General features: G+C 47.4%; 1 protein-coding gene across 2 annotated transcripts; it reads right to left on the bottom strand.

The window, feature by feature from the left end:
• Positions 1 to 521: 521 nt before the first annotated feature.
• On the bottom strand, positions 522 to 22464 carry mta3 (metastasis associated 1 family, member 3). 2 transcript variants are annotated; one of them, XM_060036101.1, is made up of 19 exons: positions 22425 to 22464; positions 20843 to 20910; positions 19125 to 19218; positions 17427 to 17553; positions 17244 to 17307; positions 16797 to 16914; positions 16313 to 16415; positions 14565 to 14664; positions 14197 to 14385; positions 13601 to 13675; positions 12695 to 12753; positions 12345 to 12463; positions 11545 to 11717; positions 10519 to 10741; positions 8112 to 8204; positions 7390 to 7554; positions 7146 to 7177; positions 6916 to 7049; positions 522 to 2232 (listed from the first exon to the last, which is right to left on the bottom strand). In XM_060036101.1, the coding sequence occupies exons 1-19, from the start codon at positions 22450 to 22452 to the stop codon at positions 2058 to 2060; spliced, it is 2139 nt and encodes a 712-aa protein (XP_059892084.1). In that variant the 5' UTR covers positions 22453 to 22464; the 3' UTR covers positions 522 to 2057. The 2 variants fall into 2 exon arrangements, with proteins under 2 accessions (XP_059892084.1, XP_059892083.1); XM_060036100.1 differs by lacking the exons at positions 522 to 2232; positions 6916 to 7049; positions 7146 to 7177; positions 7390 to 7554; positions 8112 to 8204 and having other exon boundaries at positions 8836 to 10741; positions 11569 to 11717.
• Positions 22465 to 22470: the final 6 nt, after the last annotated feature.

Genomic DNA, 22470 nt, shown 5'->3' with positions numbered 1-22470 from the left:
TATCTATCTATCTATCTATCTATCTATCTATCTATCTATCTATCTATCTAAGCCAGTTGGGTTGCCTAAATGTAATCCAGTTGTGATGCCTAAACCTAAACCAGTAGTTGTGTTGGCTAACCCTAAACCAGTAGTGGTGTTGCTTAAACCTAAGCCAGTAGAGGTGTTGCCTAAACCTTAGCCAGTAATAGTGTTGCCTAAACCGAAGCGAAGCCACTAGTTGTGTTGCCTAAACTTAAGCCATCAGATGTGTTACCTAAACCTAAACCAGGTTATCTCGCGCACACGACATTAAAGTAGGCCTATGCGAGGCGGTTGAAAAAGATAATAACTGCAATAATATCAGCCGGCATCGTGTCGTATTTATTGTTCAGAATTTTCATAATTCAACACAGGACACACATGATACACCAACATAAACATTTTGAATTAAATAGAAGAAATTTGTCGTCGTGAGGTCGCAGTCCTACACCGCGAACTGAACACATGCGGCCGCGACGTCTGCGGCAGTTGAAAACACGTAAGAAAAGAAGGCTCGCTTTTTACAACAACTGTGGGTCGTTTTTTGCTGAACTTTTTTTTTTTTTTTTTGCCGGACGAAATGGCTGTGGTGATTTCCTTTTTTAAGAACAGAAGTGCAATGAAACATGGAAAAATAAGAGTTAGGCCTATTGGTCACGTTATTATTTTAGCTTTTCTTATTTTTTTCGCAGTCTTTAATTTGACGGTTCCATGCCATTTGCAGCTCGCGATAGCGTCAGCGGCTAGGTAGGTAGGTTAATGCAAATGAACTGAGAAGGCCTATGTCAATGTACAGTATAATGAAATATTTGCATGATTTTATACACTGGTGTATTTGGCCGGACAGAGGGTATGAGGGTGCCTTGGTGATATTTTAGAGCTTTTCCAATATCGATACGATCGATCGTTAAAGATTGTGTCAGTATCTTCTATTATTCACATTACAAAATATATGTTAATGAATCGATGGGGACTTAGATAGCTGTTAAAAGATACAAGACACTATGATAGCTTGAGTAAGTTACTGAGATATCTGGACTTTTAAAATGGTTTTAACCATTGTTTAGGGACGAAAGACATGCGTGTGGTTCCTCTTAGCCGACGATAAGGGGCAGTATTTCACAAAAAGTGGCAAATATACTGACACAACCTTAATGACAGCTCTTGCCGGACTAGAATATATATTCAGGCGTTCAAAGCCACGTTCAAGCTTATTATGTCATCCATCTCATGGATTTGTTGGGGCAGGTGCTTTTCTGAAAAGACTTGCCTGGTCACTCTTTTACATTGTCTTACCCCTTGAAATCTCAGGAGCCAACAATTATCAACAGAATAACCCAGAACTTTACCCAAATACCCCAACCCGACTGCCCCCCTCCCCCATACCCCCACTTTTTTTTAACAGACAGAAGAAAACTCCACAAAAATGTATCGTCAACACAAAGTTCACACAAGGTGGCCGTCGTGAAAAAGTCTGACACACACATTTACATCTCCCCTTCCTCGGTCACATCCACACACTCCTTCTCACGCACACACACACACACACACACACAGGCCTGCACATCTATACATCCATCACTGTCTTGATCCCTCCCGCTTCAACACTTGTTTATGTACATTCTCGGGTACGCAACCTCACACACACACACACACACACACACACACACACACACCATGCGCGCAGTCTGAAAAAATTGCCAGGGATTACAATAAGTGCTATACAGACAGGCACGGCTTGCAGTCAGGTGTCAGCTTTTAGTGCATCTAGTGCAGTTGGATAACCTCATCCTCCTCATGCCTCACCAGAACTGAATTATCAGAACCAGGTGCAAGATAATCATATGTTTTGAAAGATATGTATATTTTACGTGTGTTTGTGTGCGTGTTTGTGTGTGTCTTTTGATGTGTGTGTGTGTGTGTGTCGTTTGATGTGTGTGTGTGTTTGTGTGTGTGTGTGTTTGTGTGTGTGTGTTGTGTGTCTGTGTGTTTGAGGGCACGTGTACAGGAGTAGGGCGCGTTCCGCTATAGCCTCGTCAGTCATGGATGACGATGGGTCCTCGCATCCGCAGGCTGGGGTGAGGGTGTTGTTGGGACGCGAGCACCAGTCCCTGCGGGGGCGCCTCGGAGACCCTGCGCATGTGGATCTGCTCACAGGGCTGCCGGCATGCGCGTCTCAGCTGGGACCTGGACAGCATTCGCCTGGCCCTCCTGGGGGGGGGGGGGGGGGGGGGGGGGGAAGACAGGACGTTAGCATGGATGGTGTACCGACCCAACGTGGACGACGGGTCTCTGGAGAACGCTCTTTTGAGGGTATGAGGCGAAATTGCAAGACTTGGGAACTGTGGAAGAAAAGGTTGCAGGTGAGACGGCGTTGCGGTCTGGTTTTTTGTAAGCTTTGCGACCGCCTTGTCTTGATTTGAGTGGATGCTGGAATAAGGCAGGAGACCACTATGTCTGAGTTCACAGGAAAGGCTGCTTACTGAAAATTGTTGCTGCTCACTTGAAAAAAGACAAAAGATGGGGCTAGATGTATTCTCCATTTTTAACTGATCCATTTTTTTTTTTCAGTTTTTTCAAATACAAGGAAAAAAAAAAAGAAACATCGATGAAGCCCAGGCAGATCCATGATTTGGGCTAGAGTTATTTTTCACCAATTACTGACTATCGAATACAATTGGGGTTAGTGACCTCATCAGTCGGAGCCCACTGCAGGTACACAATGTTTCCACAATGTAACATCTCTCTCTCTCTCTCTCTCTCTCTCTCTCTCTCTCTCCCTCTCCCCCCCTCTCCCTCCCTCCCTCCCTCCAGGGTTGTGTTCCCTCTCGATCGGAGCAGAAAAACACATCCATTATCGCGGACTCCCTGCTGGGGATGGAGGAGAGAGCAGAGGTGGAACGCCGGGCCCCAGGCCATCGTGACCAAGGTGTGTGCACATGTGTGTTTGCGGGGAGGGGGCTCTGGGCGTATCACCATTGCATGTATTTATTTTCTTATTTTTTCCTATTCAACTCTCCTTTTTGTTTTTCAGCAAGGGGCATTGTGCACAGAAAACCCCCACACGTACAGACAAACACATTGCCATCTAATGTTCTTTCCACCAATCAATAACGCTTAATGACATGCGAGAACAATCACTTCCAGCTAGTTCATTATTCCAAACGCGTGCGTGGACGCCATTACAAACCAAGACAACTACTCATAAATTGGGAATCACCACATTTCTCCAGATGGAAAAGTAACCAAGATGCCGATGGTGGAGCCACAGGGACCACCCTGAATGCAATTGGGATGGGAATTGGGACCATTTCAAATCATCTCAATGATTGGTGCTGCCACTCAACTCGGGCTTGTATCACATCATGTGAGCTCGCCTCTCATGACAAAAATTTGAGCCAATCGCAGATACCCATTGCCTTGATATGTGTTTCATCACAGATAGTGATGAAACACTTGATTTTAGTGTTACTATTGGCTGAGTTGTTGATGTTCAGTTTTCATCATTTTACTGAAGATATTTAAGGTAACTCTCCAGCCAATCAAGTTAAGACAATTTGTATAGCTCTTCGTCACAATTACAGTCTCAAAGGTTTTCACAGCTCAAATTATAATGTGTGACCCCATAAACCTAGCCCTCCAAAGGCCAAGAAAAAAGGAATATTGCGCTGTAACAAAGTCATCATTTTGGCTAACTTCCTGTCCGTCTTTGCAGTTAGCACGTCCCCACCAAACCGATCTAAAAAAAGGGTTAGCATGACTCCTGCCTCTTTTTCCTGGCAGCTTTCCTTTATTTTCTCTTTCCTTCAGGTTATTTTTGGCCTCTTGGTGGGTTTGATTGTGTAAGCCGTTCCTGGGAGCGCTGGAATCTGTAGCTCACCTGTTGCACCATTGTCAGTCAACATTGAAATCCTGCTGTAGGATCGTGAACACACAGAGAGGACCTTTCTCTTTGTGTAGTTCTCACTCCTGACTGGTCAAAGTTGGAACAGGAAACCAGAAATGTTTTCTTTCGGGTCACTGCGGAGCAGAGGGACTGGAAGACCCATACTACTGACCAAATATCAGTGATGGCGGATGTCGGAATATAGAATGACAGATCCTCATTTCCAACGGATGGAGAGAAGGTTAATGGGTGCCAATTACATTGGACACATAATAGACAATGGACACGGATCAGTTACATGCCCATGTCGTTCAATCATTCTATAGGCTCTCTGTCTGCCTCTCTCTCCCTTTGTCTCTCTGTCACTGTTGTGTACTGATAAGTGAGAGATGGAGAGCCATGGAAGAGCACAGATTTCACTGAAACCATCTCATCATCAGTCCACCGGTTAGTCCGGTCCAGTCTGTTATTGGGTGACTAACAACAACAAATGCTTCCTAATATCACTTAATTATCCCCTCTTAGGGTTGTCACACAGTCACAAACACACACAAATTCGATGCACACAATCACAAAGCAATACACACGCACATACAGAAAAACAAAAGCACAAAAATTCAATGCACACACACACACACAATTCAATGCACGCACACACACACAGACGTGCTCACACACATGCATGCATACACGCGCACACACACACACACACACACACACTTTGGACGCTGTGTGGGGTGAGAGATACGAAGACAGCGGCGGCTAACGTGTTAACAATATTTTCACGGAGGGCCGTGGCGTGGGGCCCCGGCTCATCGCTAGCCTATCGTCGCTATCTGAAGCAGTTAGCGGCGCTAATTTTAGCTCCTCCAGTCTGAGGGTGGCTGTGAGGGCAGGGCGCCATGGTTCATTTAGACACAGCGTTAATGGAAGAACATCCTTCTCCCCCACAGCCGTCCACGCACATGGCCGCTGTCGCCGCATGCACATTAGCTCTGCTCGTCAGGGCTAATGCGCACACACGCACGCTCGTGCGCGCGTGTGTGTGTGTGTGTGTGTGTGTGTGTGTGTGTGTATGTAAATTACCGTGCATGTGCGTGTACCAGTCTTAAGTGTTTGTGTCTGTGTGTGTGTGTGTGCATTTGCGTGTGTGTGTGAGTGGTTGAGAAGTTTCTCACATTCAGCACTCACATAAGACACATTCTATTCTATAAAGAAATTATAAAAAAAAATCAAAGAGTCTGAAGGGGAGAACATTTATTTATGCTTGCGTGAGTATGCGTTCATTTGTGTGTGTGTGTGTGTGTGTGTGTGTGTGTGTGTGTGTGTGTGTGTGTGTGTGTGTGTGTGTGTGTGTGTGTGTGTGTGTGTGTGTGTGTGTATGTGTGTGTCTTTGTGTCTGTGTGTGTGTGTGTGCATTTGCGTGTGTGTGTGTGAGTGGTTGAGAAGTTTCTCACATTCAGCACTCACATAAGACACATTCTATTCTATAAAGAAATTATAAAAAAAAATCAAAGAGTCTGAAGGGGAGAACATTTATTTATGCTTGCGTGAGTATGCGTTCATTTGTGTGTGTGTGTGTGTGTGTGTGTGTGTGTGTGTGTGTGTGTGTGTGTGTGTGTGTGTGTGTGTGTGTGTGTGTGTGTGTATGTGTGTGTCTTTGTGTGTGTGTGTGTGTGTGTGTGTTTGTGCTTGTGTGTGTGTGTTCGTGTGTGTCTGTGCTTGTGTGGGTGTGTGTTTGTGTGTGGCTGTGCTTGTGTGTGTGTGTGTGTGTGTGTGTATGTGTGTGTTGCACACACACACATTTAGCAGAATTGTCCCCTCATGACCTAGCGAGCAATGGGCACCTTCGTCAGAACCAAGGATGTCGAAAATATTTTCTTAATCCAATCCGATCCTATTTTAATCAATTACATTATAGCCAGAAGCCACCCTGCCTGTTGCCCATATCCTTCCACACTGCATAAATTGTATCAATCCTTGATGTTTTCCTCTGATGATTCATCTGTTTCTGCTCTGAACCTCTTCTCTCCTGTGTGTGGAGGACGGCTCCTAGGGGTCTTTGCCGTCCTACAGACAGGCGGGCCAAAGCCGAGCGCAATCAGCCTGCGCAAAGAGAATGAGACTCCACAGGTTTTGATCTACGGGCGTGTGTCACTATTTGAATACTAGTCATCTCTGTCCTACTGCGTCCTTGTCCTTCGTGTGTTTGTGTGCTATTTGCGTGCTTCCGTACGTGCGCGTGTGTGTGGCGAGTGGCCTGTGTTTGTGTGTGGATGAGTGTGGGTGTGGTGTGTTCGGGGTATGGGGGGGCTTACCGTCAGGAGATGCCTAAGGGCTGCGTTTCTGAAATGAGACAAGCAGCCAGTCACTCACAGCAGGGTGCACAACACATTCCTCAGACCCCCACCACCCCCCCCCACCCCCCACCCCCAAGTCAAACGGGGCGGGTAGGCGGGTGGGCCGGCTCAGTCCCATCATGCATCTGTTCATTCTCTGCGTGCGTCGGTTTATTTGTGTGCATGGTAATTTAAATGGTTATTATTTTAGAATGAGGTTGCTTCGCTGTGTGCGTGTGCGGGTTCACGTGACGGGGGTTGTGTGCGTGGTCGCTACGTTTTTTAACACCTACGTTATCTGTGGAGTCTCATTCTCTACCTTTGCACTACGACTGCGGGCGCTAACCTTGTCGTCCTAGACTGGCAGGTGTGTGAAGCACGGGAAGCCCTGTGAACACCTCCACTTTGGCACGGCTCTCGGGCCTAACAATAGAGATCTCCTGCACGCTCCACTGCCTCATCCTCGGCCTCTTCCAGTTCCGCTCTTCCGCCAGTCGATGCGTCAGGCGGGACAGCCACAATCATTTGCTACACGCACTTTAAACAGCCAGCCAGTCTAGAGGGCGTGGGGTGGTGGCCTGGATAGACCAGGAGATGGGTGGGGGGGGGGGGGGGGGGGTTGGGTCAGAGGTGTAGGTTGTGGCCGGCAGTCTACCAAACCGCACTCACCTGGTCTCCCGGGTGACGAGGAAGAAGCTGTCGTCGGGGGCGTCGATCCAGTTGGGGCGTCTCTTGCGCACGGTGACCCCGCCTCTGCTGTTGCCGCCGCCGCCGCCGCCGCCGCCACTGCGGCCGTTGTGTTGCTGTGGGATGAGGAGTCACACGGTGTACATCACTCGCCGTTCAAAACAGCTGATGGCGTAGAGGAGAGGATGTGACACAATGTCAGCAGTACGTACCAGCACAGGTGCACTCGTGGAACCTGGATTCTCTGTAAGAACAGTGAAGGGAAAGGTCACAGTTATAGGTAACACTCAAATATTGATGATTTTGTAAGTGTGTTGGCGTGTGTTTGTGTGTGTGTGTGTGTGTGTCTGTGTGTACATATGTCTGCTTGTCATGCATGTTTGTTTGGGCTGTGTGTGTGTGTGCGTATTTATGTTTGCGTGCGTGCGTTCTTGCGTGTGCTCTTGTGTACGATACCCGAGTGTCTCTCTGGCTCCGCCCTAGTGTGGTGGTGGTAGCTGCGTTTTCCCAGCATGCCGTGGGGCCCGTGGTGGAGGGAGGAAAGGAGGCGGCGGGGCGGAGGCGTCTGGAGGCCGGGGGTGCGGTGAGAGCGAGGGGCGTGGATGGCAACGGGACGGGATTCTATAAGAGAGGAAGGCCAGACAGGAGACAGGAGACAGGAGACAGGAGACAGGAGACAGGAGACAGGAGACAGGAGACAGCGCCTGTGAGAGACCTCACTTCAGACGTGAGAGAGAGACCATTGAATACGTGATGGATAACATCAATATTACAAAATTCACTGCATAAACAACCACATATTATTTATGGCTAGGTGTTACTATGATAACTCAATTCTGGAGGTGGCACAACACAAATCAGTTGCGGCCAATCAGTTACTATAAACTTCATCAAGAGACAAACTCTTTCGTTCAATCTCTTCACCGACAACCAAACAACAAACCAAACCTAAATGAATACACTTTTAGGCCATAATGATAGGGCTTGGAAAACAAAAACAAAATGGGGTTGGGGCTTCATAATCCATTATAGTAAACAGTCCTCTAAATGGGCGACGGCAAACTCATTACAACCCCAAAAGAAAACACAGGCAACAACAAGGCAACCATTTGAAGAATGTTTTGCTGCAGAATGAAGGGGGAGGGGAGGTTGTGTCTTTTCGGTGTGTTGTGTGTTACCTAGGAACTGCACCACGCTGGTAAGCGTGCTCCTGGGCGACGCTCGGTGTTTGGGCAGCCGTGTTCCCTGGCCCTCCGACGCCCTGAGCAAATCTGAATCAAACACGCACACACATACACACTTGTAACTAACCGGTGTGCACGTCATCACACCTTTTTGGTCACACAGGCCATATCGTTCAACCCTTCCATCTGCATTACTTGTGCTCTTGACAGGAAATGGCAGTCGTAATAGCGCTCCCACATTAACATGTAATCTTTTGTTCTGTTCTGCATACAACTGTGATCTTAGCAATGGTGCCACAAGGTAAAAGCATAGACAACACGTCACAAAGAAATATTTATAAAAAAAGTATCTATTTTAAATGTTATGTCCTCAGGTAACACAAGATATCCTCTGTATAATGTACCCTGGCTAGTTGTTACTATAACTCACTCCTGGAGATGGCATGACCAGAATAATTTTCTTCCACACACACAGGAATGACATTACGTGCTTACATGCAAATCCTGAGAAAAATGACACCATGAACACATTCTCACAACACAATGTCAGGGCTGGATGACAGAAGGCGTTGACAGTACAGATCCATGCTCGGAAGGGAGGGAAGGAGAGGGGCACGTGCCTTGGGCGGGTCCGTGGAGGCAAAAAACGACCAATCGGCGAGTGCGTCGGATTTGATGGACAGATACACAGACACATGAAGCACAAGGACTCAGAGAAGATGGTTTCAGGAGTGATTTTATTGGAGGACTAACTCTCACATCCACGCACAGTAATGAAAGGAGGATTGCAAAAGAGGTAGAAGATGAGATGGAACTATTGCATCATCCGTTTGGCAAAGGAGAAGGATCAAAAGCAAAAAAAAGAAGGAAGACTTAGAAAATGGGGAAACCCTGGAGTAGAGCATCTCCATACGCCCTCACGGCAAGACTATCCTCAGGTGTATCCTAAATGGGACGGATAGGGTGGGATGGTGGAGGGGTGTGTGCTGGCGTGGATGCAGCCGGAGATCAGGTCAGGACTGAAAACAACTAGGACGGAGGGTGGTAACCACCACTGTGTTCAATGAGGGCAGGTGGCGAAGGGAAGCAGTTCTCTTTGGTTTGCCGTGTCTGCATTCCACCCCACCTACAGTGGACATAGCAGCCGGTGGCTGACATAAGGTGCCTAAGAAGCTAGACGCTAGTTTTACTCTAAGCAATTACAATGTTATCTGCTCAGGGTGGTTTGGCTTTCAATCCTTTATGAGGCTGATTTTGGTTTTATCAAAAGAAACGTACACGTATTTTTGCCACGTCTTAATTCATCCCAAGCAACAATTTCACCACAGGGATCATTTCTGACATCGGAACTAACTTAAGTAAGCACAAACGAGTTCCCACTACAAACTAGCCAAGCATTCGGACCTCGTGGTTGAGCAGTCATTTCTTGGTGAGCCTGGTAGGCATACATTTTACCGAGAGAAGAATTGGGCTCAGACTTTATAGCTTTGAAGCGCAAGTCGACACAGACAGACTCTGGAGGGGTGGGGATGCAAAATAGAGCTTCTGTTATTAAAATACATTTCTTCTACAGCGAACTTAGTGGAGCAAATACATGCCCATGGAATATAATAGCATCTCTGATTTTTACCTTGACCTATTCTGATAGCAGGAAGAGCGATTGACAGCAGGACTGAGAGTTTGCAGGTGTGTTTATGCGTGTCCGGGCATGCCGAAAAGACTTTTAACCCTGAAACTGTTCAAATGTGTTAAGTTCCATCACCAGTTTTTTGGGTGGGGGGGGGTGGGGGTTCACTTAATCAAAATTATAACAGAAAGTAAAAAAAACAATGAAAGGATGATCAGAACTCATAGTTATAAGGACAGGCAGTCTTTATTAGAAACAGGGTGGCGGGAGAATACAAAAAAAAAAAAGAAATAATATAACAATAATAATAAAAACAGAAAGACGCACTGGGATGGAATCGGAAAGGGGAGGGGGAGGGGGGCGTGAGCAGTGGGGGGAGGGGGCACAGGTTGGAGCTGATGGGGTGTAGAAGATGGGGGACATGGGTGATGTCAGTGATGTCACATGGGGGCGTGTGTGTGTGTGTATCCGTGTGTGTGTGTCCTGTGTGTGTGTGTGTATCCGTGTGTGTGTGTCCTGTGTGTGTGTGTGTGTGTGTGTGTGTGTGTGTGTGTGTGTGTGTGTGTGTGTGTGTGTGTGTGTGTATTCTTGTGTGTCCCGTGTGTGTTTGTGTACACATCCATGTGGGACAGTGTGTAAGTGTCCGTGTACGTGTGCATGTGTGAGTCTGCAGGGGCACTGTGTGTGTATTTGTGTATGTGTGTGTGTGTGTGTGTGTCTGCGGGTGCGCGTGTCCATGCGGCAGAAGTTAGGAGAAATTTAAAGAGCTCTTACACTCTGCCTTTACGGCCCCACAGTTAATGGGCACAAAGGGCCGCCGCGCCGCCCGGCGCAGCCTGATGACATCACGGCACATGTGCCGGGCCAGCTTGGTGAGGCGAGTGGCCTGGAGGAGAAAGGCCTGCTTGGTCTTCATGTTGGACTTGGGGCTGCCGCTATTGCGCACCGGTACCATGTGGCTCGACTGGCGGGGGGCATGGCCCCGCGAACGAGGCTCCTGGGATGGGGGTGGGGGAAGGGGGTGGCGTCCACAAGAACAAGGGGACGGGTAGTTTGGGAGGGGGGGGGGAAACGACAAAAAACAAGATTACATTTGGAAAGACCAAAAAATTAAAAAATTAAAATAATCTGGTGCAGTTATCGAGTGAAATGCCAAGAAAAAGGCAGTTGGTCTTTTAAGAGTAATCGGACACCCCTATTGGAACCACAAGGCGAGCACCGAACCAGGGTCATACAGTGTCAGGTGGTCCTCCACACCTGACACCAATTCAACTAATCAATGCCTAACAGCAACTGCAGTGGTCTGCACAATTGACTGCATAATCAACAAAACTGTGTTTTGGCCTCCGCAATTTGCTTATTGTGAAAGCAATTGATTCAAGAAATGCGAGAAATGTTGCAACAAAAAAGGTTGAAAAAAGAAACGACAGAACGCATTTGATTTTGTTCGCTTGATGCAATTCAAATCAAATCAGCCACCTCAACCACCACGGTAACAAGCACTTTAACGAATCACAGCCATTGCCGTTTACGGTGCCACAATCGTTTGGGTCCGAGGCATCCCCTGCCGCTGAATACATGGCACGAAGAGAGTCGTCACATTGCAGCCAGGTTGGCGAATTCATAAACTGCTATTCACAATGAATAATCACAATCGCAAATATGGGCCGCAAATCATTTCCATGATAATTTCTGCCACAAGCTCGTGGCCCTGGCGCGGTTCAGCTTGAGTGCGCGAGCCTCCTCGAACCACCGCGGCATGGCCTCGCCGGCCTGGGGGCGCCCGGGCGCGGGACTCACATGGTGGGCGCTGACGTTGCTCACCGGGGCCGGCGAGGTGCGCTCCTCCGGTGCCTCCGCTCTGCTGGGCATCTTCAGGCCGCCGTACCGCTTCCAGTACAGCCAGCACGACACGCAGAGGCGGCACTGCATGTTGGGGGGGCCCCACGAGTACCACTGGGCCGACTGCATACCTGACGAGGGGGGGAGAGAGGGGGGAGTGAGAGAGAGGGGGGAGTGAGAGAGCACATCCGGCTGAGCTCAATCGTCTCTCCACGCAACGGGAGGGCAATTGATTGATGGAGGAAAACCCCCCCGCTGATTCAGTAGTGTAGAAGTCTCGCAACCCAATGATCAAAGAGTCTTTGGTTCGGCCGGCGTGTTTGGAGTCGATGTGAGCGGCTCACACGCTCGGGGATCAATAACTTGTCAATTGGAAATGTGTCGAAGTGTGTGTGTCAGATAGACACACACACACACACACATTTGTGTGTGCATGTGCGCCTGTGTCAGATTGACACACATTTGTGTGTGTTTATTTGTGTATGCGTTAGGTGTAGAAGCAGATAAGTTGATTGCAGAGGGACGACACGGGGGAAATTGCATATTGACTGATTGCCGGTTGGTTGAATGAGAAACGAGTGAACTTCCTCTCTGATCCGAGACCCAGAACAGTCATGAACTCAGCTCTGTTCTCCCAGCGGTTGATGATCCCAGGAACGCTTTTCAATTGAGAGTTAATTCAAAGAATGCACTTTATGCTGCTGCTGCCGCCGCACACGCACACACACACACGCAGACACACACACAAGCGCACTTACTGTAGCAACTCTCGCAGGCCCGGCCCCCTCCTGCTGTGTGATAGGCCACTGGCCCCGCCCCGTTGACTGTAGCCATCTTCCCATTGGTCATTGAGATCTGGTTGGGGTTGGGCTTGTTACTGTTCCAGGAGGAAGAGTGAGAGAGCGAGCGAGCGAGAGAGAGAGAGATTTAATCAACAGACTAATGACCCGGCAGCCTTCAACAGCACCGGAGACACATTAAATATGCAGAAATAATTTTAGCCCCGCTGCCACAAGTGTGATTGCCACAGAGGAAAATAATCGACACTGAAGGGAAGAAATATACCATTTATAATGTATGACATGTAAAAGAAAAAGGGTTTACTTACTACGTAGGAATATAAACCTGCTTTAGTTTGCTCTCGGCTTCCGCTGCCTTGAGTCTTTTCTGTTGAGGGAGGCAGAGAAAGAGTAGGTTGAAAGGAGAGGGAAAAACATCCCATAATAGTACGACAAAGAATCTGTTTTTTAAACAATTAAACATGAATTTAATGAAGCCTTTCATTTGAATGAATACGCCATACTGAGAGAGAACTCAAGTCTATTAATACCATGGCAACAGCAGCTTGAACAAGGTAACTGAACCAACAGCACACAGATCCCTGTGGACCAACATAACACTTTAGATTCCATTTCGGCTCACGCAGACTGGACTGGCAAACGACCAATAGGTATAAATGTAAGCTTGGATCCGGCAGTCCTACTCTGTTATAGCGGACGTTCTGGAGAGAGATGGCCCACACTCCGGGCTATAAACCCAAAAACTGCAAGAGGCAGGGGTAGGCCTTGTTCATGTTTTGTAACCAAGATATCTACCAAAGAAAACCAACTCACACGACTGGATGAGGCTTTCAGAAGGTGATCTTAATGTGTGTATTTCTACACTGGCCAGTCTAGAGGACTGATTTGAAACCTTTGCAGACGTTTTTCTTTTCACAGTCACTCTAGATATTAATCAATAGTTAGATTTGACTGGCGAGTACATAAATCTAACACAAACATGGATTTAAAGCAACCCTTTGTCTCACGTCACGTCCAGTGACCACCAGTCAATACGTCCCTACTCGAGCCGCTCATCAGAAACCAGTGTAGAAAAACCAGCGTGCAGAGTCCTACAGCGTGTTATTCTTAACACATCTGGTTCACTCCATTATAAACTCGGCCTGCCGCTCAAGAACCAGATTTCCCTTCGGGATCGGGGGGGGGGGGGGGGGGGGGGGGGGGGGGGGTCTTACCTGTTGAACGTATCTGTCTGTGGTCTTCCACATGTAGTAGTACTCTATAATGCTGGTCAGGGACTTCCATGGCAGCTACAGGCGGGTCAGTCACGGAGGGGGGCAGGACGAAGGAGGAACAGGCAAGAGGAGGAGGAGGATAAAGAGGTATAAGAGGTGGCGATGAGGGGGGGGGTGTTGGGATAAGACAGGGAGCAAATGAACGGTATTAATAACTCGTGTTCTTCTTTGCCGTGTGGGCGCTCATGATTATTCATGAGACATGGCTGCAGGAAGAGAGCTAACAGTCCCCCCCGCTTTAATGGAAACACAGCCCTGCCAACCCAACACAGGTCGTACACGCGCACACACACACACACACACACGGGCCTGCGAGCACACTGAGTCACATTTCATCATAAAATTTCAAGTATTCATGACCACCTGCCATAAAACAAGCATGGCGCGCGCGCACACACACACACACACACACACACACACACACACACACACACACACACACACACACACACACACACACACACACACACACACACACACACACACACACACACACACACACACACACACACACACGCACACACACACGCACGTACAAAGTCTTGTCGGATGTCGTTGAAGTCTTTGCCGTATTTCTCCAGCGCCTCCTCGAACATGCTGGCCTCCGAGGCACTCCACTCCTCCATCTCGTCCCGACAGAGCACGGGCCCGCCGGCTGGCACCAGCACGCTCAGGGCGCTGGACAGGTCGTAGCCGTGGCGATGGAGCGTGTCCATCGCATGGAACTGTGATGGAGGGAGAGGTGTGAAGGATCGCGTGGGCTTTAGGGTGAGGAATTTAGTGTCCGAATCCTAACTGTTATGATACTGTCTTTTAAACTGCTCGATAGTCCAATCTTGCTGCCATTGCCTGGTGGTTAATTGTGGTGTTAATTGTCTCGTGTGTGTGTGTGTCTCTCTCTTACCAGTGTGATATCCCTGGAGGCTGCGGCGGCACTCATGTGTAAGCTGGGCTGTCGGACCGAACTGCTGCAGTCCAGCGCTCGTGCGAAGGTCCCGACTGCCCTGCAAGTGGACACACACACACACACGGACACACGGACACGGACACACGTTTTATTACGTGCGGATACGTGCCCACAAACATCCATATGATTCATTGCCCTCGATGGCAACACGGCACAGGAAACAGCCAATATCCAAGTAGGCACCTGATGTTTTGGGTCGAGCCTTCTAGCGGCATTAAGGCTCAATAAGTCAAGGAGGGTGCCAGTTCTTAGAGGGGCGCCCTCGTGGGATATACACAGGGGTGGCTCATTATAGTCCTTATGGTTATGCTTGTTTTATGAAAGAGGGCAGGGATTCCATCTAGGCTAGTCTCCACTAGTTTAGCCAACAATCTGTGCCCTGGTAAATAAGAGTAGCAGATCCGTAGAAAGCGTTGCGTGTTTCACCTACGAGGACGCCTTTGGGAAAAGAGTCTATTGATTTTACGTTTCACAATTGTACCGGTTGTGTCAATGCGACGACATGTATAGTGTATCGACATGAAACTGATTGCTGAGTGTACTCAATCCCTGTTGGATAGTAAAATAAAACATGTTCAGCCAGCGAGACACATAAAATATACTGCTATAGTGTGTTTATATTACTCAAAAGATTGTACGTGTTAAATAAATAAAACGGGTACGGGATGGGTCACAGAATAATAAAATAAATGAGCTACGTTTGCTACAGTCCACTGGGTAGGCTGGAAGATTGATCTTTCCAGCACACATCTACGAAGACACGCCCACTTGTGATTTCAGAAGAGACCGATTTTCAAAACGGCTTGTCACGGCTAATCACCCTCACAACTGGAGGTATAATACGTCACCTTTAACATTAGTGCATTAGCCTTAGTATAAGACAGCTCCTACGCTAGCAACTTGACAAGGCACTTAACCGCGCTATCCGCCAGCGACTTTGACTGAGTGGGTCGCCGCAGCTTCGGAAATTGGCCGTACGGATGAAACCTGCCGCAATTGAGTTCGGAATGCCGATGACTTGTCGCCCCTACTACAAATGAAATCGTGACTAATCTTCACATTACTACGACAGGATGGTCATGTTTTGATTTGCGGCTTAGCATCTCGCTCAATCAGTGCGTCTGTGTGTATGCAGACCCGCAAACACCTCAGAGGAAAAAAGGTGACGTGTCAGAGGGGGAGGGGAATCATCGGTAGAATAATGGAAAGGCAGCAAAACTGCATAATAATAATCTTAAAAGGAAACTCTCCGGTTCTACTCGATTCACGTGAATGACCCAATTGACCAAGAAAACGGCGATTGTCGCCGAAAAGCGACAAGTTTGCAGGTGTGTGTATGTGTGGGTGTGTGTTTATTTTACATTAATCGTATTAATCCTCATGGTGAAATTCATTCTCGGGATTTGACCCGTCCTATGCTAGGAGCTAGCGGCAGTGGGCTGCCTGCCTCACAGGGCGGGGCCCGGGAACCACCTCCAGGTGTAGGGCCCTTTCCTCGGCTATGGGCCGGGCGGGAATGTGTTAACGTTCATGATTTTGTGCTGAGGGAGGAAACCGTTGCACCCAACGTGAAAACAAAACTAAAGACGGGGTTAACGTACAAATTCCAAACAGAAAAGGCGCGACCTAAGAAGCAAACCGTTCATGTTGTGGGGGGTGTAGGGGTTGGGGGTTAAAGGTTGTACCGTGCCACGACCAGGAACTGGTCGATTTGTTTGCTGGAGAGCGGACATTCTGGATCCCACAGCTTCTCCTCCAGCTTTGACTGCTCTCTGTCGTCTGCCTCGCCTGCCCAACACACACCACATACATAGTGAATTGAATGTATGATGTGTGTGTGTGTGTGTGTGTGTGTGTGTGTGTGTGTGTGTGTGTGTGTGTGTGTGTGTGTGTGTGTGTGTGTGTGTGTGTGTGTGTGTGTGTGTGTGTGTGTGTGTGTGTGTGTGTGTGTGTGTGTGTGTGTGTGTGTGTGTGTGTGTGTGTGTAGGAAGTCATACCAGTGTTTTGTCATGCATTTGGACCTGCTTTGACTTAAACTATATTTGGTTCGAAAATGTAAATCAATTCTGCTATTAGACCCAACTGTGAGTAACCAATGAATAAATGACATCAGTACAAAAATAATAAAATAATGGACTAAAAGTGTGTGTGCGCGCCTCTAGCCCTTACCCTCTGGTAACATGTCAGGCACGTCTGCCTGAAACCGTGGGCCTACTCTGATCTCCCCCTTGTCGGCCAGGAGGGTTTTCTGTGTGGGGTCGTACACCAGCGAGTAGAAGAACGTGTCCTGGAGAAGAAACACCATTTTAAAAAAACACAAACTGGTCATCCACTCAACGTTTGAAGACCCCAAGCACAGGAGCATCCCCACGGCCAGGGATGAGTTAACGGCTCGCTGCTATGAGGATTCTGTCAGTATTAAATAGAAGCCCAGATTACTTTTAATTATGAAAAGCGAGTAGGCTTCTGGGCCGGCTCCAAAACTCGACTGCATATCGATCTTAAAGGCTGAGAGCTGCAGGCAATGAGCAGAGTAGAAACTGAGCTAAGAGCATTTGTAAAGAATATTGATAATAATTGTATTTCTTTTTTAGATTTTTCTCTGTTCCAACTTACCTCTTTGTCTAAGTAAGAGAGAACGGCTTCCGTCTCGTTCAATAGTGCAACACTGCACTTACCCCTAAGTGTGGGGAGAGAGAGAAAAAAAAAAACAGGGTTATCCATGGACACGGCTGGAGGGGTGACCAGTCATGTGCACTGCCTACCAGGGCTGACAGAACTGTGTGTGTGTGCGTGTACCTGATGTGCGTGGCGGGTAGGCTCTCGTACTGCCGGGAGAGGAAGAGCTCTCTGTGTCGGAGCTGGTGCTTCTGCTTCTCCGATAGATCCGTCTCTATGGGGGTCTCCTTCTCTTCCTCCAGGTCCTCTGCCCGGGGGGGAACACAGGATCAACACGATAGAGCGAGAGCAGCAACCACCACGCAGAGGAAGACAACTTTTTCCCCACTGACTAAACAAAGTAGCTTCCATCATCAGAGTTATTCCATCATGTGTGGCCGAGTTAACTATGGAAGAATCGTGAATGTATATATTGAATTATATGTGTTCATATTTTTCTTCATAGGTCAACAATATGTATTGTCTTAGACTGGTAAAATCTTGTGTTCAAATATTGAGCTTATTACTAAGCATGCATATCAATGAGCTGCAGAGTCTGCTTGCGTGTTCTTGGGAATTTGAAAATACAAGACTTACAGGACCCACAAGCCTCTCATAATCAGAGCTTTTCAAAAGCAATATCTCAGGAGAGCTTCATTATTTGCGGCTATATTTGTCTCTGAATCCAATCGCATATATATCAAGATTGGATCGCCTGTATACCAATTCTTCCAATATTAAAGACCTGACGAGCCGTGAAGCCCTGTCCCAATACCTTTCCTTAGCAACACTGCTCAACCCTTCCCCTCGAGTCTGAGTGTTCCTGCAAAGGTTATTGTATTCCAGCTTACTAGTGGATAGAGATGTCGTAGTAGTGGAAGGGGTAAGCATTGCCCTTGTCAGCAACATTCCAACGTTTAAAAGGTGCCATATTATGCCACCAGGTGTGAGTGCGATTAGCCGTTACAAGTTGTGAAGTCAGAAGAGGCCGATATTCAAAACGGCTTGTAACGGCTAATCACACTCACACCTGGTGGTATATGTCGACTTTAAAACACTTTTAACACCTAAACACTTATGGGAATTTGATTAATTTTAATATGCTGAATTGATTGCTGGCGACAGCTGTTCATTGCTTTTGAAATCTCTATATACCCCATGAAGTCATCTTACAACACTCATCAGCATGTGCTTTTATTTGCAATTTGCTTCGCAATTTGGGGACTTTTTTTTAACTCCTTTTCCACCCTAAACCTCAGAGCTTACTTCTAGCAATTACTTCAGTGAAGCAGCAAGCCCCTTCGTCTGATGCCACAGTAAACCAATACGCCCTGGGCTGACGATTTAATTATCAAGCAGGAAGTGGAAGTCTTAATACAAAATGAAAGGGACATGGAAATGCGGCGGAGTCAGCAGACACTTTCCGATCCAATACGCTGATGCTTTGTATTTTTTAAAACACTGTCGCACATCGATGCCTTCAGTGCTCGCTTTAAGCCCACACCCCTGCTCTCCTTTTCCTATGGTCCAACTGTTCCGTCGAGAGGCAGCACTTGCCATGGCCTCAGGACTATCTGACAACTTCACTCCCCCGCCCGAAAGGGACGACTCTGCAGAAAGACGACATTCAGCCTCGCTGGGGAAGGGCAGCCGGACAATCCTGTTTGTGTAATTAGTATCTGGAGTGGTGTTTCATGAATACATGGGCAGTTGACACCATCTTTGTCCTATGCATGAGCGAATCCCTTTATAAATACACAAGAGGCTGAGCAGACGGTTTACCCAGACGACCGGACTGACAAGCCCTGGGATCATACAGAGGAAGGGAGCGGGACTGACTTGCATGTTTGTCTGCCAGCTGGATGAGGCTGTGTGAGATGTCTCTCCTCCGGTAGAAGCACACCACCTTGGCCTCCACGTTCCCGCTGGCCGTCTGTTAACCCAACGACAAGCACACAAAAAGTTACACGCAAACACACACACACACACACACTGGCAATGGGATGGGGACACCAAGGCGAGCCAAATAGTGCTAATTTCCGATGAGCCTGTCAAGCTGTGCGGCGACGACAGGCCAAACATCCCAAGATTGATTGATTGATGGTCTGCATAACGAAGTCGACGGGCTTATCGACTGGTCTGAGATTAAAATACGCGGACGAGTGACGCAGGGTTTGGGAGAAGACATTTAGGGTGGGGGGGGGGGGTTCTTCTTCCCCAAACTATTACTTGTTGTGGTGTGTATGTATGTAATCTACCATGGTTGAGTTGTGTGAATATTGCTGTTCATTAAAATAAAACCACTTAAAAACATGTTATTTTTGCTTGCATATTCAAAAGGGAGCTGGAAATATGTCTTTAATAGACGCTAAATCTGGTCAGATATTGTTTGGATAATGCATCTCATAAATGACTATGTGCTGTATGTTGTGTTGTAGTTCACACAGGTGGGTGTTCTTCTGAGAACTCTGTGGTTACAGGTTACACCGTAGTTGACATGAGCTTGCGCCCTTCCCTGTTTAACCTAGATGGGCATTCACAGAGAATTCAGGTTTCAGAGGCTATGCAGGTTTGTGCACTATTTGGCCTTTGTGATAAAGCTGATTAACTGTAATCTGGCCTATTTATTGATTGGAAGAAGCCTGTGTTAAGCTGTTGATTTGATTTCTCTGCCTTTTCAGGGTGGCCAAGCGCCCTGATTTGTGGAGGACAGATATTAAACCCTCTGTCCCTCAAATTGAGAAAAATGTCAGGCATTTGTTTAAACTCATTCATATAACGGTAAATATTTGGATCAAATGTTAAAATAAAATGTATATATTAATCACCCTTCAATGCATCACACACATCCATGCAATTGTGCAACTGGAATAAGACACAGACCCGATACAGTTAATGGCTATAACCACAGACTATACCATTCACGCACACCTCTGCACGTCTAACTCCCTTTAAACTTATGTGGGGGACAGGGTTGGATTTGGGGTGCTGATCAGCGCCAATAAAAAGTATCAAGAACGTCTCCTTCGCCTCTTCGACCTCCACGACAACTGGGCACTTTATTAAATGATAATTCAAGGACTATGGCACATTTTGTGGATGTTGTGGCCTACACTTTTATTATTGAATGGTCACATTGACCATCAGTAGCATAAGGGTTCACTTAATAGAAAAGTGGAGACGACGGCGTGAATAAAGTCTCACTGATGGCAAAGCCATCGACATTTTATACTGGTAACCGCGGTAACACTAGCATGTGTAGGCATAAGGAGAAGGTGTTCCTCCCACCACACCCAGTAGGCGCACCTCTGCCTGCCAGCCGATGGCCATGTCAAAGACAGTTGAGGGAAGAGCCAGATATGCATTATGTCACACACACACACACACACACACACACACACACACACACACACACACACACACACACACACACACACACACACACACACACACACACACACACACAGTCTACCACCAGTAAATCAGGCAAGATATTTGTCCCTCAGGCAAAAGACGCAAAACCCATAATCTCTCTCTCTCTCTCCCCCCCTCAGTACCTTGTTGAGTTCCTCTATCCGACGGATCAGGTAAGGGTTACTGGACGAGTTCTCAAAGAACACGTAATCTGCAACAGACACAACAACAAAACATCAATAGTTGTTCACAGTTTTTGACAAAGCAGGCTCCCTACCAGAAGGAAGGACAACCAATCATGAAAAATAAATGTTGTTCACTGTTAGAAAGTATTGACATAAGGGGGGAGGGGGGGGGGGCAAACACAACAGAGAACTTCTATAGGACTTCTTAACACCCTGAAGCCATTCACCCAGTTTCCAAACTTCAACAGCTTTCTGTCTGAGAATTTTCTGCAGAACGTGTTGAAAGATCCAGTTTTGATCCCAGTTTCACATCTGGCTTCAAAAACTATTTTGGTAAAGTCCTTGAGCTTGCAAGGCTGCAAGGACCCAGACCCAACATGCTGTGACTTTGATAAGCAAGCAGGCATAATTTTCTTAGTTTCTGACCTTATGGGACCTAACCTGAACCTGGGACCTAACCTCCTTTATTGATATTAGTCGGTTTAGCTGGGATAGTTCACTGCAGATAACGATACAGCATCTGATGATACATAAAAGAAGAGGAGAGCCCATTCCCAGCACTCCAGGCGCTGTCTAAATGTCTCTAATCGGCCAAAGTTAGTAAGACCAGTCCAACTCCACCTAAGCACGGCGGTGTGATGAGATGAAGAACACACCTCCATTGTGAACAGTAGCAGCATCACGTGAGGTGCATTCCGATAGACACAATATCGAAGAAGTCAATGGGCGCCTCTCCTCGAATGCATTTATACACTCAAAGGCGGCTTGTTTACATTAGCTTCGTTGTCGACTTTAAGCATCACAGAACTGCAAGGATAAGTTAAATGTATCCAGCGGGATTGAAGGAAGACAATTAAACGTCAAATCAACCCGACTGCTAACCATATAGCTTAATAATGGAGTTAGTAGCCCATCGGAGTGCAGGGCATCTTTCATTAGCAAACAATGATCGCTGCAGATGATTGCTGCATCTGCAGCGATCATCTCCGTAGTCTGGCGGTAGTCACGATAACGACTGTAGGAATGATCCCGACTGTCGTCATGATAACGATGGTAAACGTTGATTAAAAACGTCAGCTAAACAGGGACTCCAGAAAAATGGATGGATGCCAGATAGAGACTACAAATACAAAAGACAGTACGTCGGACGGCTCCTTAGACGACCCCACATCTGTAACCAAATGTATATCCATCGCATATGATGTCCCTAGTGTTCCCCGTGTAAGCACGGCGAACAGTGGTGGTACAATAGCCCACAATGTGATCATGTTTACTCCTGGGCTAGCAGGCAGGGCTAGCAGGCTGGCAGCTAGCTCGCACGGCCCCGGACGACGTGAGGCCCGACCCATTTTGTTTCCCAAATATTTAGACATTGGCCACACTTTTCCACACAGGTAGATAAAACCACCGGACACACATGAGCCCGGACAGAAATCAACCGTGAATAAAAAAAGAAGCGCTGATGATTTTTCCCACCCCCACCAGAACCAAAGAGTTGACGTGTTTTCACTTCATAAAAAAATAATCCACATTGACATACCTCCGACCCGGTACATGTTGGCCGCCATTTCTGCCCTCCCGGAGTG

This window comes from Gadus macrocephalus, chromosome 18 (assembly GCF_031168955.1).
Source record: "Gadus macrocephalus chromosome 18, ASM3116895v1".
Taxonomy (NCBI): Eukaryota; Metazoa; Chordata; class Actinopteri; order Gadiformes; family Gadidae; genus Gadus; species Gadus macrocephalus.
The sequence above is the reverse complement of the archived record's forward strand: the minus strand, read 5'-3'. Positions and strand labels throughout refer to the sequence as shown.